Source organism: Perissodus microlepis, chromosome 17, assembly GCF_051167445.1.
Source record: "Perissodus microlepis isolate ML-2025 ecotype Zambia chromosome 17, ASM5116744v1, whole genome shotgun sequence".
Taxonomy (NCBI): Eukaryota; Metazoa; Chordata; class Actinopteri; order Cichliformes; family Cichlidae; genus Perissodus; species Perissodus microlepis.
This window is the reverse complement of record NC_140477.1, coordinates 38,317,180-38,334,072: the sequence shown is the minus strand read 5'-3', so window position 1 is coordinate 38,334,072 and position 16,893 is coordinate 38,317,180. Positions and strand designations below refer to the sequence as shown.

The 16,893-nt window shown below is 45.2% G+C and overlaps 1 protein-coding gene across 12 annotated transcripts in view; it reads right to left on the bottom strand.

Annotated features, from left to right (window-relative positions):
- Positions 1-16: 16 nt before the first annotated feature.
- The window catches only part of LOC146370095 (general transcription factor II-I repeat domain-containing protein 2-like), a 37,127-nt gene continuing 20,250 nt past the window's right edge, over positions 17-16,893 (bottom strand). For 3 of the 12 annotated variants that reach the window (XM_084911012.1, XM_084911008.1, XM_084911014.1), the window contains 3 exons: positions 5,073-5,235; positions 2,336-3,855; positions 17-713 (listed from right to left, as the gene is read on the bottom strand). Coding sequence is in view for 3 of the 12 variants with exons in the window: in XM_084911014.1 (XP_084767140.1) it covers positions 3,788-3,855; positions 5,073-5,235 (231 nt within the window). In the remaining 9 variants the exon portion in view is untranslated. Of the gene's footprint in view, positions 714-2,335; positions 3,856-5,072; positions 5,236-9,761; positions 10,140-13,216; positions 13,475-16,893 lie in introns of those variants that run through there. The other 9 variants (XM_084911009.1, XM_084911016.1, XM_084911015.1 and 6 more) reach the window with 5 other exon arrangements.

Below are 16,893 nucleotides of genomic sequence, written 5' to 3'. Positions count from 1 at the left end.
ATGAAGAGTCGACTGATATATGAAATATTCCTTTATTGGGGGAGAAAATCAGACCATGTCATAACTGCTTTAAGTCACACAGAATAGATATCAGAGCCTTAAACAGGCTGACTTCTGCTAAATGGGTCAAACTGGGCAGAAAGTCTACAAACACATAACATCCTTATGGAATATGATGTAACACTATAGATCAACTTAGCTCAGAATATATAAAGCATATAAACAATTACAGCAATATGATGCAACAAACACAGCAGCTACTGATCCAAAATACTCAAAGCTTCGTAGAACTGAAACAAACATTTATTTTTAGCTCCATTCTGCTGCTGATACAGACTTTAGGTTTCTGAACATTAAACTTGTTGCTGCCTTTCATAGTGTGTAACTTGAAGGCCCTGAGTACTTTCTCCCACACTGAAAACACTGGATGATCACATTATTTGAACATTACCTAATAAGACTGATTCAGGACAGACAGTGATGTTAAACTTTCCTAGCAGTCCTTCACAAACAGGGAACAGTCTGTCTATTCTCTCCATCTGTCAGCTGCTGCTGGCTCTTCCTCCTCCTCTCCCTCACACACTGCTGAGTTTGTCCTGGTGGATCATCAGGGCTGCAAAGCCTCACAGATGATGTGCAGCAGTGGGTCCCTCAGTCTGTCCTCACTCTGGACACTTGCAGTCGTCACACATGGAAATCAAATGTGTGAGAAGCTGCAGGATTCAAACACAAGTGTAACTTATAAACACATGTTCATACTTTTATTCCACAATCAGAGCGAAAGAAACAGAGAGAGAGTGCAGGACAGACAGACAGGTGACAGTCTCAGGTGTACACACTGCTACACAACAGCACAGAGAAGCAGGATTTAGTGTTTGTGTTATTACGAGTGTAAACAAGAAGAGTTCCCAGATGGTCCAGTGGACACATGTGTGACTGCTGTGATTAAAGCATCTTTCTTTCAGCTTAACGAGTGAACCGTCAGCTCGTTCAAACACACGTTAAAGTCCGTTTGGCTCGACACCACCGAGCAGAGGCAGCAATATAACACAGCTGACATTAACAGTGCAGTGAATCCTGCTTGTGCCGTGATATTCAGGACTGCAAACCGAGCAGCATCACTGACTTTCAGCTTGTTGTGTTTGTGGATATATGACTGACTTTAATTATCCATGAAATCATCACATTCTCTGTAAGATTAAGGTCGACTACATATATTTATATATGGGGCGATCGTGGCTCAAGAGTTGGGAGTTCGCCTTGTAATCAGAAGGTTGCCGGTTCGAGCCCCGGGTTGGACAGTCTCGATCGTTGTGTCTTTGGGCGAGACACTTCACCTGTTGCCTACTGGTGGTGGTCAGAGGGCCCGGTGGCGCCAGTGTCCGGCAGCCTCGCCTCTGTCAGTGCGCCCCAGGGTGGCTGTGGCTACAATGTAGCTGCCATCACCAGTGTGTGAATGGGTGGATGACTGAATGTGTAAAGCGCTTTGGGGTCCTTAGGGACTAGTAAAGCGCTATACAAATACAGGCCATTTACCATATTTAGAAGTAGAGGCTTCAAAACCAAGTTATGGCTGAAAGTACAAACATCACTAATGTCACATAACTTTGCCGACATGTGACCAACAGTAATGTTTTAATGTTCTTCATTATTAAACATTCGCACATAAATAAGTGACATAATATTCAGTACTGACTTTTAAAAGTTTACTCTTCAGCCCAGCCGCTCCCTTCTGCCGTCTTTTGGAGAAGGGTCTGGCTGCATATATAATATTATTATATTATATATATTAAGTATTATATATTATCCATCTTGTATCGCTATATCTAAGAGGTATAAGTAGAGTAACTAGAGGAAGGTGAAATAAAGTTTGAAAGCCTAGTCTAAAAAAAGTTAAAGTTAAGAAAAGGTGCGGTGTTGCAGAGCTACTTGGAAAGGCTGCCGTCACTCCAGCGCCATCTTGGTGATGCAGACATCAGTGCAGACATCTCAGCCTTTGTTGGGTCTTTTTGTCACCATGAGGTTTCGGACTGTTCTCCAGCGAGTTTTCATGAATTTATCTGACTGACCACACAGAACAGTCCTGTTTTATGCTGCTTTTATTGAATCCTCTGAGGTTCTGTTCAAACTCTTAAACACGGTCGTCTACATCTTGTGCGGCAGATTATTTTTAAACCTTTGAACAGGTTCTAACGGCCATGCTTCACATGCAGATCTGTAAATAAACCTTCTCAGGTTACAGCTGCGTTTTGGTGCTTTGTTCTAAGATCTTGTAGAGAACCTGAAGCACTAAACTGAATGTAGATACAGAATGTTCCTACTGAGAAAGGCTGACCTGATGTTGACTCCCGGGTTTTCCTTGCTGCCCATCATGGTGTATGTCTTCCCTGAGCCCGTCTGTCCATACGCCAAAATACAGACGTTATATCCATCCGCACAGGAAGTTATCACAGGCAGAGTTCCTGCAAACACGACTTCCTGCAGAGAGCAGGGACAAAATCTGCAGATAATTAATGCTGGCTAGAAAAAAAGACAGCATGACCGACAGTCGACCATCCGAGGTTTGCTGCTTGGATTTTTTGGATCGTCAAATGAAACGTCATGCTAATTTGTTTATGAGGCATTAAACAAAAATGACAAACCAATCAACGTTAATAAGCTGAGTGCTGCGAGGGCCAAGCGCTCGTTAGTGCCCAGGCTTCATTAAAATCTAGAGCACATTAACGATCAAAAACAAACCTTCCCGGTGGGAAAATTAATGACAGAGCTGTGGTATTTAATAATATGCAGGATTGCTTTTAACTGCTAAGTTTTCTGTTAATTAACATAGACACTGTAATATAATCTAACCTCTTAACCTCCCCCAGATCACCAGCAAGCAATCTAAAGTAAGAGTTTGTGTTCAGAGAGCATCCGTCTCTTTGTATCGAATGTTCAGCTACCTGCAAACAGAAAAGCTCGTACAGGAATGAAACTGCTGTGCAGGTTTCATCTTCTACTTTTTGAGCATTTATCTTTAAGATGTGGTTGAAATGGATTTCCAGTTGAGTGTCAGTAGGCCAACCACTGGCTGCTTCTGTATTGTTTAAAAATAGGCATGACTGAGGGAGGAGCTCCTGTCTGAAATCGTAAGTTTGTGTGTTCCACTTGAGCCAACTTCCCCAGAGGACCCTCGAACTGCCCCAGGTGGTTCTTAATGTCAGCAAGTGCCAGGTGAACTACAGAGCAAAGGTGCTTGTTTGAGACGATCAGCTCCCGGTCAGCCGGCTCATCTGGTGCAATTGGCCGATGTCCACAGCAGGCTTGATGACAGGTTTGACAGGTGGGACTGGAGAAGCTCGGCGGTACAGGAGGGATCGGATCTTCTCCCGGAGCTCCTGCTTGTCAGCCTTGGCCTCGGCGAGCTTCTGATTCAGGTGCTGAACAACATCAGTCAGATAGCGGACTTCAGATAGCTAGGATCAGGGTTGTTCCAAAGATTTAGGCCATTACTGACTGGGTGAAAAACCAGCTGAGCCGATGCAAGCGTTGTAGGTGAGAGCACGAATGGAGTAATCTTGTGATCTTTCCACTCTCCAAAAGAAAGTTGCCAACCTGAAGGAGTTCAATTCAATTCAATTCAATTTTATTTATATAGCGCCAAATCACAACAAAAGTCGCCTCAAGGCGCTTCATAGATACAGAGAAAAACCCAACAATCATATGACCCCCTATGAGCAAGCACTTTGGCGACAGTGGGAAGGAAAAACTCCCTTTTAACAGGAAGAAACCTCCGGCAGAACCAGGCTCAGGGAGGGGCGGGGCCATCTGCTGCGACCGGTTGGGGTGAGAGAAGGAAGACAGGATAAAGACATGCTGTGGAAGAGAGACAGAGGTTAATAACAGATATGATTCAATGCAGAGAGGTCTATTAATACATAGTGAGTGAGAAAGGTGACTGGAAAGGAAAAACTCAATGCATCATGGGAATCCCCCGGCAGCCTACGTCTATTGCAGCATAACTAAGGGAGGATTCAGGGTCACCTGGTCCAGCCCTAACTATATGCTTTAGCAAAAAGGAAAGTTTGAAGCCTAATCTTAAAAGTAGAGATAGTTTCTGTCTCCTGAATCCAAACTGGAAGCTGGTTCCACAGAAGAGGGGCCTGAAAACTGAAGGCTCTGCCTCCCATTCTACTGTTAAATACTCTAGGAACAACAAGTAGGCCTGCAGAGCGAGAGCGAAGTGCTCTAATAGGGTGATATGGTGCTACAAGGTCATTAAGATAAGATGGGGCCTGATTATTTAAGACCTTGTATGTGAGGAGCAGGATTTTGAATTCAATTCTGGACTTAACAGGAAGCCAATGAAGGGAAGCCAAAACAGGAGAAATATGCTCTCTCCTTCTAGTCCCTGTCAGGACTCTTGCTGCAGCATTTTGGATTAGCTGAAGGCTTTTCAGGGAGTTTTTAGGACTTCCTGATAATAATGAATTACAGTCGTCCAGCCTGGAAGTAATAAATGCATGAACTAGTTTTTCAGCGTCACTCTGAGACAGGATATTTCTAATTTTAGAGATGTTGCGCAAATGGAAGAAAGCAGTCTTACATATTTGTTTAATATGTGCGTTGAAGGACATGTCCTGGTCAAAAATGACTCCAAGGTTCCTCACAGTGTTACTGGAGGCCAAGGTAATGCCATCCAGAGTAAGAATCTGGTTAGATACCATATTTCTAAGATTTTCAGGGGCCGAGTACAATAACCTCAGTTTGATCTGAATTAAGAAGCAGAAAGTTAGCGGCCATCCAGGTCTTTATGTCTTTAAGACATTCCTGCAGTTTAACTAATTGGTGTGTGTTATCTGGCTTCATGGACAGATAGAGCTGGGTGTCATCTGCATAGCAGTGTAAATGTATGCTATGTCTTCTAATGATGCTGCCTAAGGGAAGCATGTATAATGTAAACAGAATTGGTCCTAGCACTGAACCCTGTGGAACTCCATAATTAACCTCAGTGTGTGAAGAGGACTCTCCATTTACATGCACAAACTGGAGTCTATTAGATAGATATGATACAAACCACTGCAGTGCAGTACCTGAGTTGAGGTCATGATAGTTGTGATTTCCTCCTGGGGGGGCCTGCAGGAGGATATCTCCAAACATGGTGTGGTAGACGGAGATGACCTCATCGGGGTCGTAGTTACACTGTCTGAGAGCTGCCGTGATCTCCTTCTGGTCCACCAGGCCAGGGAGGGCGGACTGGAACACAAAATCTTATTTCAATGACAGGCACATTTTTAAAACAGGCTCATTACTTTGGATTAAGGTGTTTGAGAGGAGTTATTATTTCACGTCACTGCGAGCCTCCGAACATCAAACTGATTTGAGCCTAAACAGAAACACATGAGAGGAAATCCTGTTTATGTATTAATCACCAGGAGATGCCACGTAAAAAGAGATGAAAGAGCCAAAACCATGTGCCACGGTCGGGGGTTTAAGTGGACCCCCGTGCCTTTTGTTTTGGCACAACGAGAGCAAGTGTACGCGTCACATGATGTTTGTTCATAAAACTGCTGCTAAACAAACTGAGGCAGACTAACTGTGTTATTTAAAGGCTGCAGGTTGGTGCAGGACAAACAGGTGAGTTTGCTGTTTGCTGTACTCTCAATAGAAATTATTGTCAGTTGTGGCAAAGCCCCCTCTACAATGGAGGCAACAGGAAATAGTTATTGCAATGTAGACTGAAATAAAGTTTGTATTTGTTAGCTTTGCATACTTATAGGTGATAATAATTTTCTTTAAGGAGCTACTTTTACTTTCATATTTTAATTACTTTTCAGAGTCGGTACTTTTTCACTTTTACTTGAGTAAAAAAGTTCAATCAGTACTTCAACTTTTACTTGAGTACTTTTCTACACTAGTATCTCCTCCTCTTCTTTTACATGGCAGGGTTTTCTTCTCTACACAGTTCATCACACCGAAACACCAGTCGGCTCATTTCTCAGTGTTCTCTCCAAAGGAACATGAGCATCATTTGGTGTACAAGTGGGATTGCTCCAGAAACTGAGCACAGCATTTGTTTGCAGGCCAGGAAGCCAAACTCAGCCATGGCCCGGTAGATTAGCTGATGATAAGCATACAGTTGGTAAATCTCATATAAGATGTACTTTGTGAGCTTCTTTGGCTCACAGACGAGATTATCAACAATCCAGAACCTTCTTTCATAATAAATCTGACACCTTGGCCAGGTCAGCACTCCATCACAGGCAGACTGACACAACCAGTTTAGATTATTTAACCCAACATGCATGTCTTTGGACCGATGCAGGCCAGTGGAGAACAAGGAAAGTCCAGATAGAAAAGAAGACCACTGCTCCACCATGTCATCATTTACAAACACAATCTGATGTTAGGGTAACTCTAATAAGCAGCCGCCCACATGGTTACATCTCCATGCACCATGTTCCTCACCGTGACTCCTTGGACTGGAGCTTTGCCGAACTCGGCGTTCTTCTTGAAGCTGGCAGCCTGGTGTTCAGAAAACAACCTGCCACTGAACACTAAGAAAACCAAAGAGCTCATTGTTGACTTCAGGAGACACAGCACTGACTTGGCCCCCCTTTACATCAACGGGGAGTGTGGGGAGAGGGTCCACACCTTCCTGTTCCTTGGTGTCCTCATCTCTGCTGACATCTCCTGGACAGACAACATCTCCGCGGTCGTCAAGAAGGCCCAACAGCGGCTGCGCTTCCTGAGAGTCCTCAGGGAGTACAAGCTGAACTCCAACCTGCTGCTGACCTTGTACCGCTCGTCCATTGAGAGCCTGCTAACCTACTGCATCACGGTATGGTACGGCAGCTGCACCAAGGCGGATAGAGTGAGGCTTCAGAGTGTGGTCAAGACAGCACAGAAGATCATCGGCTGCCCTCTCCCCTCCCTGATGGACATTCATTCCTCCCGCTGCCTCAGCAGAGCAGCAAGCATTATCAAGGACAGCTCCCACCCTGGTTTCAACATGTTCAGCCTGCTTCCCTCAGGGAAGCGCTGCAGGTGCATCAGCACAAAAACCCACAGACTCAAAAACAGTTTCTTCCCCAAAGCCATAACCACCCTGAACTCACACATGCACCGATAACACTTTCTTTTTTTCTGTTCTTCCCACTTCCTCTATGGACCACCACTGTGCAGTACCAATTCTATGTGCAATAACTCAACTGTATATACACAACACTATTTATTACATATTACTTTTTTTAAAAACCGGCTTGTATATTTGTACATTTTATATATATATATATATATATATATATATATATATATCTTTTTCCCTATGTTAATACTGTCCATATGTATATAGCGCTGCAGAACTGTACCCCCCCCCCAGCATGTTTACACTGAGTAGGAGATGCTCTGTATCTCATTGTACAACTGTATAGTGACAATAAAGGCATTCTATTCTATTCTATTCTATTCTATTCTATTCTGATGCTTGTTCCCATGTGTGGACCGGATGATTGATGACACCTTCACTCCTGCCCATCACTCCTGTTTTCTCTGGTTACCTGTCAGGTTATGTATTGATTTTAAAATGCTTTTACTTTTCTTTAAAGTTCTTTATTGTCTTAAAAAAAGACTACCTGTCTGACCTACTTCAGCCTTGTGATCGAGCCTCTCGGGTCCTCGGGCACTTTGAGACTTTCGGTTTGTTCCAAAGTGCTGAACACAAACTTTTAATGGGACAGTGTCCAGGTTTACTGGTTTGACTATTAGAAAACTTAGAGCAGCTCAGAGTGTTGAGACCTTCACCCCAAACGTTTCACTCTGCCTATAAGAGTGCTGTTTAGTTTAATGATTTTTCCCCCCTCCCCCAGTTACTTTTTGGGTCAGTATCCAAAGTGACGCCTTCAAGCTGTGAGCTAAAATGAAGTTAATGTTCTGGGTGGAGGGAACTGATTTAAAGAGGTTTGTGTGGCGCTTTCTGTTCCAGTCGCAGCAGCACGACCAACGTTACTGCAACCGTGTCCAACCAACATGCAATCCTGTGGCCTTTGAAATGTTTGCTTTGAAGACGGAGGTCAGACCTGCGACCTGTCGCAGGCAGTCGCAGTGAAACACAAAGTCAGTTCGGAGGAAGTAAAGCTGTGACCTGCATATTCTCTGGATCCAAAAACAACAACACACGAGTGTGTGTGAAAGCTGTAGCATGATGACACCAATGATGCTTGTAGTGTGAAACAAGCCTGAAACCAAAAGATGTTTATATGAAAGCAGATTATTTAAGACCACAAAGGAAAGCTATAAAAATGTTAATAATAATACAGACTGTGGAAGTTAAAAACTTATTAATGTCACCAGCACATCTTTTTAAGCCCATCGGCGCATGCACGCTCTGTTTTGTGTAGCTATTTTTAAATGCCAGTAGAATTGCAAACACATAAGATAGCGCAATAATTTTTTCCCATATGAAACCAGAGCAGTTGTTCTTACGTAACATACATTCAACTTGTCGTAGGTCACGGTCTCATCCACAAATGGCTTTTTGCAAAAATCGCATAAAAAGCGTTGGCGACAACAAAACCATTAAAATCCAGAAACACGCTTTGCCGATCAGCTGTTCATAGCACTTCCTACACTGGAATAAAGGTCAGCGCAAACTATGGCATGGCCGCTATTACCTTCAAAAACCGGAAGTGACGCCATTTTCTGTGGGAAATGTAGTTTTCTCCCTGCAGGACCTTTCAAAGGTTTACTGGTGTTTTTGAAAGTCATGTTTGACTTTATGTCCCTTCTGTAAAGTTTCTGGGAGGCTCAAACTTAAATTTCACTGTTGGAAATAGTTTATTTTGATGCTGTTTTTTTTTCAAATAATATTTATTTTCGTTTTTCTTAAAGTTTATAAAAAACATCTCAAAAATAAAACTACAAAGACACTCCAAATAAATTTCCTGTAAACTATTTTGTGCAACTTTTTTGCATTTACAGTTTTGAGGGACAAACCTCTGAAATCTATTCTGTAACTAGAAATATGTCTAAAAACCAAACAAATGATTTTCAATTTTTTGTACTTTATTGCACTTTTTTGCTATGTATGTAGTTACTGAGGACTTTAGTTAAGTGACAGGTGTGCCCCGACCCTTCGATACACCTGTGATAAAACTCTGTAAGCTAACTATGTATCTGTAAAGTGGCTTTTAAATTGTCTGAATTTTTGCTGGGTTTTTTGCGAGCAGACTTTACCTGCAATACCAGCAGCTCAGGTGTGTTTGTTTCTTTGACTAAATAATTGATGCGGTCTCAGGGAAACTGACCGATTAGTACAATTTTCTTTTTATCGTTTGTTTTTTGTTTGATCTCTTTTCTAATAAATAAAACAATAAGAAAACAAACAGCTGAGGTGAGACGTGAAACTACGTTTGCAATGACAGAAACCTGAGGTGCTCCCAGCAACTCGGGCAAACCCTGCGCTCGACCTTTCAGGCTTCATGGAGAGAAAATTAATTAATGAAAACATAAAAAAAAAAAAAAGAAAAATAGGAAAAAAACTGAAGTCTTTGGTTTTACACAGTCTCCTTTTTCTTCATCATAAATTAAGAAGTCGAGCAGGACATGATCACAAACATACTCAGGAGGCTGGAAAGCACTGTTTCCATGACAACAATCCAAGCACCGCAGAAAGGATGAAACAATCTGAGACTTCACCTCGCACTGACTGGAATTAATTTCCCGTTGACTTAGTTCAAGATTAAATACAACCATTAATAACATAATCCTAACCCAGCTCTCACCTTCAAACACGCCTGAACATTCAGCCACTGCTACAGGGAGCAGGTGCACAAGACAGGTCCTCACACTGCAACCGTGTATACGGGTTTATGACACACACACGCACGCACACCACTCGCTCTGTGTGCTTTCCAGAGCCTCGGTCTCTCAGTGCTCTGCGACGAGGCTGCTGCAGAAGTCTTTTTCTAAACATTCAGCCGTTTGACTTCAGGGAAATGTTTCCTGCAGACTCAGCAGACTCACTGCTCTCACTGTCACGGCCGAATATTGTGCAGACATGCTCTGGGGTGCTGTTAGAAGAATCTTTTGATCATGTGGGTTGCAGAGTGGTGGCTCCACAAATCGAGCTTGTCCCAGCATCAAGGTGCATGCTCGATGGGATTGGGACTTCTTGTAGGCTGGTTTAACATCTTTGACTCTCATTTGTGTTCTTTAATAAGTTGTTATAGAGCATTTCGTCTGTGTGGAGCGCCGTAATGCCGTGATAGGAGAGGGCACTGTAGGTGGGTGGGTGGTCACTTTCATTGTGACAGCAGGATCAATGAAATCACTTTGTCTGCAACTTCACTTCTGAAGTGAGTCCTGCTAACCAGCGAGGCTAAAGAAAAGAAAAGAAACGGCTTTAACTACGTGATTTTATAACAATGATGTGAAAGTAGATTAGATGAAACTTTATTGATCCCTCGGGTGGGTTCCTCTGGGAAATTCATACAATAGTCGTGAAAAGATGGAGACAGCCATGCTCTGCAGTAAACGCAGAGCAGCGGGGACACAGCCGCTCATCCTCACTCCCCAAACAAACTCTCGTGACCTGACCGACGAATCACGGAGCTCGGCCACATTAAGACTCCACAGCAGTCGAGCGCTGACATTTCATTCTGCTGCCGAGTTTTTGTATCGTTACTCCCTTGAATCTTACCAGTAAAATGTCATTATAGCATCTGAATTCAACCAGAAGGCAAACATTTTCTGCTGGAGCGAATGGAGCCGAGCGGTTTGACGTGGATTTCTCAGACAACCATTTTTTTGGTTCATAGAAAGTCTACCGTATTTTCGCAACTATAAGGCGCACATAAAAGCCTTAGATTTTCTTTAAAAAGTGCGGCGCGCCCTATAGTGCAGTGCGCCCTGTGTGTTGTAAGGAGGACGTAGTAGAGAACACCATGAGAGCGCTAAAGGGTGAAGTCTGGGCGTTGATTGTATATACCGGGACAATCGCACATACCTGTATAAAAGGACAGGTATGTGCGTTACGCGGAACATCGTTGTTTTAACAACCCTGAAAATGGCAAAGAGACACGCTTATGAAGCACAGTTTAAACTGAAGGCCATCAGCTACGCGGAGGAACATGGAAATCGAGCAGCCGCGAGAGAATTTAAGATTAATGAATCGATGGTTCGCAAGTGGAGGAAGCTGGAAAACGAGCTCCGACAGGTCAAGAAGACGCAGCTGAGTTTCCGCGGACATAAGGCGAGGTGGCCCGAGTTGGAGGAAAGACTCGAGCAGTGGATCATCGAGCAAAGAACGAGTGGGAGAAGCGTTTCGACGGTCACCATTCGACTAAAAGCAGTTTCGCTAGCAGAAGAAATGAAAATTGAACATTTCCGAGGAGGTCCGTCTTGGTGCTTTGGTTTCATGAAACGGTGCCATTTTTCCATCCGGACCAGGACTACGGTAGCGCAGCAACTTCCAGCGGATTATAATGAAAAGCTGGCCATCTTCCGCTCCTACTGCAGCAAACACATCGCCGACAAACACATCCAGCCCAGCCACATCACTGACATGGACGAGGTGCCGCTCACTTTCGACATCCCGGTCAGTCACACTGTGGAGAAGAAGGGACCAGCACGGTAGCGATCTGCACAACGGGGCACGAAAAGTCTTCTTTTACTGTTGTGCTTGGCTGCCATGCTAATGGACAGAAACTGCCACCTACGGTGATTTTTAAGAGAAAGACTTTGCCTAAAGAGAAGTTTCCAGCAGGAATCATCATTAAGGCAAATGAAAAGGGCTGGATGGATGAGGAAATGATGAAAGAGTGGCTGAGGGAGGTGTGTGTAAGGAGACCAGGTGGTTTTTTCCACGCATCACCATCGCTGTTGATCTGTGACTCTATGCGTGCCCATCTCACAGCCGATGTGAAAAAACAAGTGAAGCAAATGAACTCTGAGCTTGCTGTCATTCAGGAGGCCTGACAAAGGAACTCCAACCGCTGGACATCGGTGTGAACCGGCCGTTCAAAGTAAGGCTGCGAGCGGCGTGGGAGCGATGGATGACTGATGGAGACCACAGTTTCACTAAGAGTGGAAGGCAGCGCCGGGCGAGTTACGCCACAATTTGCGAATGGATTGTAGATGCTTGGGCTAACATGTCTGCTGGCACTGTTGTTCGAGCTTTCGCAAAAGCCGGCATCATTTCCGAGGAGCCGCACGGCACGGAAAGTGACTCTGACGGTGAAGAAAGTGAACCTGGAATGTTTGATGGAGATTTAGCGCAGCTGTTCAGACACAGAGGATGAGGACTTCGATGGGTTTGATTGATGACGATTACCGGTAATAAAAATGTGAGTACCAAACTCAGTTTTGCTCCCGCTTCATTTTTAAATACGCACACTTGTATGCGCCCTATAATCAGGTGCGCCTTATGTGTGTGTTAAATACAGTAATGGCACACATAACTGAGACTGCGCCTTTTAGTACGGTGCGTCTTATGGTCGTGAAAATACGGTACATTTATCCAGAATATATGGCATATTGGTCCTATACAGGGTAGCTATGAAACTAGACAGCTTTGGAAACACATTGATTGGACTTTTTTGACTATATTAGTTTCATTTTGCCTTTTTGAGGCTTCAGAGAAACTACCCTGCAACTTCTGTGTCAAACCTTAAAGGCCAATATCATTCTGGATTGTTAGCACAACGCTAGAATCATTCCAGGAGTTGAGGTTCTAGCAAGTCTACCCAACTTCAAATCATACAGTGCTCAGTGAACCTGCAGAGAGACCCAAGAGCTCCATCTCAGACTCTAATTCAGTTAGCATGTTAAAGGTTAAAGTTCATGAGCGTACAAGTAGAAGAAGACTGAACAAGTATGGCTTGCTTCTCTCTAAAAAGAACAAATTAATGACACTTGTGCAGGTGAAGCCAAAGGGGAGACATGCTTTACCGTATTTTCTAGCCTTTGGCTTGAAAACATATTCAGTGATGCTTCATCTCCTGCTTTGCATTTGTGTGGGAGCCCCGTCAAAAACCTGTCCATTATGCTAGCAGTGTCCAAGAGTTCTTTTTTTTTTCCTTTTCATACCGTGCCCCCCCTGCAATGGCTCTGTGCCCCCCCAGGGGGCGGGCCCCACACTTTGGGAAGCTCTGCTTTACATGCAGTCTATACGTTTAAAAGCCTTTAGTTTAGCAGCCAGGGCACCAATAAGAATACACAAAACGAGATGGTTATTTACCATTAACGAGGCAGGATAAAGGAAACCTGGAGTCTTTTGGTCTTCCTCACAGGTGCTCTAAAACAACAGCCAGAGGGCAACATGTCAAACTCACTGTGAAGTTGATGGTTCGAACAATTAACAATAACATGAGCCTTCCTCAGTGCTGGTTATAGATGGACAATAAGCCCGTCTTGAAAAGTCCCCACCTTGTTCTTCAGAGTCGTGTTACCAAACCAGGCAGCGATGCAGAAAGAAATAACAGATTCAATCAAACTTCTGTAAAACAAAGGAAACATTTCAAATGAGACATTAAAAGATCCAATTTTCCTTAAAAAGAACAGTCTGTTTGGTAGCAGCATCAGCTTGAGGCTCAAAACACAGTTTATGGTCAAGAACATCCCCTAAAGACTCTCCACAAACTCAGTATCAGCAGCTTTGATGAGCTACTAAAATCAATAATCGTGTCTTTTGATTATGACACATTTAATAAAAGGAAGGACTCTCCACACACTGTACATTCTCACAGCTGCTTTTCATGGGTAGAAAACTCAGATAAATACAGGCCTACTAACAAAGAAGTGTTTACTTGAAACAAGCTGTGAGTGGCTGTCAAGTTCTCGTTTCTCTCGCCTCATTTTCAGACATTTGTCAGTAATTTATCAAAAGCAGGCGTAATAACAACACAAAAAAGTAAAATCTGCATCCTGAGCCACACTTGTTAACAGTTTCAGTTCTTATTTTAAGTGAATTTGGAGAAAAAAAAACACCAAATCTGAAAAATATTGGCAAAATACCATTTCTCTGTCGTTTGTTTGTTGTTGCCATCATAAAAGGTTTTTTTCCATTTTTAGCTCCTTTTACATGAAAACTAAAGCTGAAGATTCAAAAACAAAGATCTCGCAGTATGACGACATCTAACTTAAAGAAAGCGAGAGGTTTGTGGTTCTCGGGGCCGGTCTGAGGAACCCGGTGTCCATGCCGCCGTGGCGACAACTGCACTCCAGCACATTAAACTCCGCCGGGGGAGCGGTCTTTATCAAGTCTGTAGGAAAGGCATTAATATTGTTGACGCGGTGACAAACGAGTTAACGCGGCACATCTCTCTGTCGCATTGGTATTCGTGGAGGTGCCCGACATGCAGAAGGAGCTCTGTAACGAGCCGTGGCAACAGACCAGGCAGGTTATCATAAACAAACACTTATTGGGGTTATTAGACTGCAGCGGGCACGAAACAAAGGCTGCTGCTTTCAAAGAGCAACAAGAGTCAGAGAGTGATGCTCCGTGTGTGCTCGGGGACGCCTCTTTATGTCGAAAAGCAGCTTCTCAGAGATCTGTCAGGAGTTCAACAAACCCAATTCCACTAACCGCTTCAATTTATTCAGATGAGCCAGATACAGACGGTATAAATTTCAGATTCAGCGAGCGGTGAGCCCCGGAGCAGACCTGAGGTCAGCATATCAGCCACTATCAAGCCGAGACATTGTGCCGTGCTTTTGCTCCAATTGCTAGAATTGAATTTCTGGGTCTCTGGGCTGGACTCCATCTCAGCCGGTGCCTAATGTTAGCGTCCCAAAGCTTTTCCAGACCGATAAATCCACAGGGGAGGATGCAGCAAGGCAGCAGGAACGCTGATTACAGCCAGCCGCTGGGAGATTTCCCCACAAACCGGCTTCCACTTCTGCCTCCGCAGCAGTTCTGGGCTTTACAGGGGAAGTGGGAGGGGGCCGTGGAGAAGCTCTGACCCACAGCTAAGTATGATCGAGGTTTAGGGAAGAGAGGGCTGTGGTGCTGAGGGAGGATCCGGGTGATGAAGAAGGATGCCCGAGGCAGCCGAGATGAGTTTTAATTACTGCACACTTTGTGCTCTCTGTAAACCTGCACCCGTAACACTGTGCTGTGGGTCCCTCTGGCACAACAGCCAATCAATGCTACCAGTGTTAGTGACATCAGTGATATCATGAGCCTGCAGGTGATGAAGGTAAATCTCAAAATTCAGTCATTAACACAAACGGCGTCAATCTGCAGAGCTGCTTCTGAAATCATCTGAGTATGAGGCCAGTGCGAGAACGATATCTCAGACATCTGTGTCTGTGCGCACCGTCGATTGATTTCATGCATTTCCGGCCAGGTAAACTCATTATTTTCATTATTATTACGCGACCAAACAAACCACAAATAACAGCAGTCAGCTGCGAGAGTTCACGGCAAAGAAATGATCTGCTGTTGCTGAGGGGAAGAAAAGGAGCCGTACTGATAACATCTGTAATATCTGACATTAATGAGCCCGTCCAGCGCTTTCTATTTGATCTACATTTGGTTCCCTGAAGCTACACAGAACCTTTTTACTACACTTGTAACAGGAGAGATTTACATCCTGTACGACTTTAGGATATGGAATCATTAGACAACTCAAATATGAGTGCAGAAGTGTCCGTCCACTCATCACAGGCATGATGTCAGGGTGATCTGAGCTGCTCTGTTTCCAGGGTTAACTGGATTAACAACTTTCAAAAGCAAGGATTGGCTCCTCCTCTGAACACAGGCTGGCTTTTCCCTTTTTCCCTCGAGGATATGAAGACCAGGCGTGCCTGATGGCTTCAGATACAAAGGTGCAGAATGAGATAAAGAGATTGTCACGGCTGCCGAGGCCCAGGACGGAGGGACAGAGTCCAAAAAGGCCCAGATGGCCAAGTTCAGGGGGCCGACAGCGCAGGAGGCCAAAACAGTTCAGTTCCGGAGGCCGACCATGCGAATGGCAGCGGCAGTGGGGCAGGTCCGGAGGCCGGCCACGCAGTAGGCAGTGGCGTGGAAACAGTTCTGGGGGCCGACCGTGCGGACGGCAACGGCGAGGAAGCAGTTCTGGGGGCCGACCGTGCGGACGGCAACAGCGGCGAGGAAGTAGTTCTGGGGGCCGACCGTGCGGACGGCAGTGGCGACGTGTAGGAGGTCGTCCACGCGGAAGGCGGGGGCGGCAACAGAAGTCCGGAGGGCGGCCACGGTGGTGACGACGCCCAACAAGCGGCCTGACAAATGCTCGATGACGTTGAGGCGGCAGTTTGGGACCTGAAGGTGGCGTGATCCCTGCGGCACCAGGTGAGGCGGAGGCTGGACCAGGCGGAGGTGAAGCCGGACCAGGCGAAGCGGGTGAAGCTGAGGCGGAGGCTGAAGCCGGACCAGGCGAAGCTGATGAAGCTGAGGCGGAGGCCGAAGCTGGACCAGGCGAAGACGAAGCTGATGCAGAGGCTGGGCCAAACGAAACTGGTGATGCTGAAGAGGAGGCCACTGCAGGCGACGCTGGAGCTGATGCGGGGGCTGGACCAGACGAAGAGGATGAAGACACGGAGGCTGGACCAGGCGAAGAGGATGAAGACACGGAGGCTGGACCAGACGAAGAGGATGAAGACACGGAGGCTGGACCAGACGAAGAGGATGAAGACACGGAGGCTGGACCAGACGAAGAGGATGAAGACACGGAGGCTGGACCAGACGAAGAGGATGAAGACACGGAGGCTGGACCAGACGAAGAGGATGAAGACACGGAGGCTGGACCAGACGAAGAGGATGAAGACACGGAGGCTGGACCAGACGAAGAGGATGAAGACACGGAGGCTGGACCAGACGAAGCGGGTGAAGCTGAAGCAGAGGCTGGACCAGGCGACGCTGATGAAGCTGATGAGGAGGCTGCTGCAGGCGAC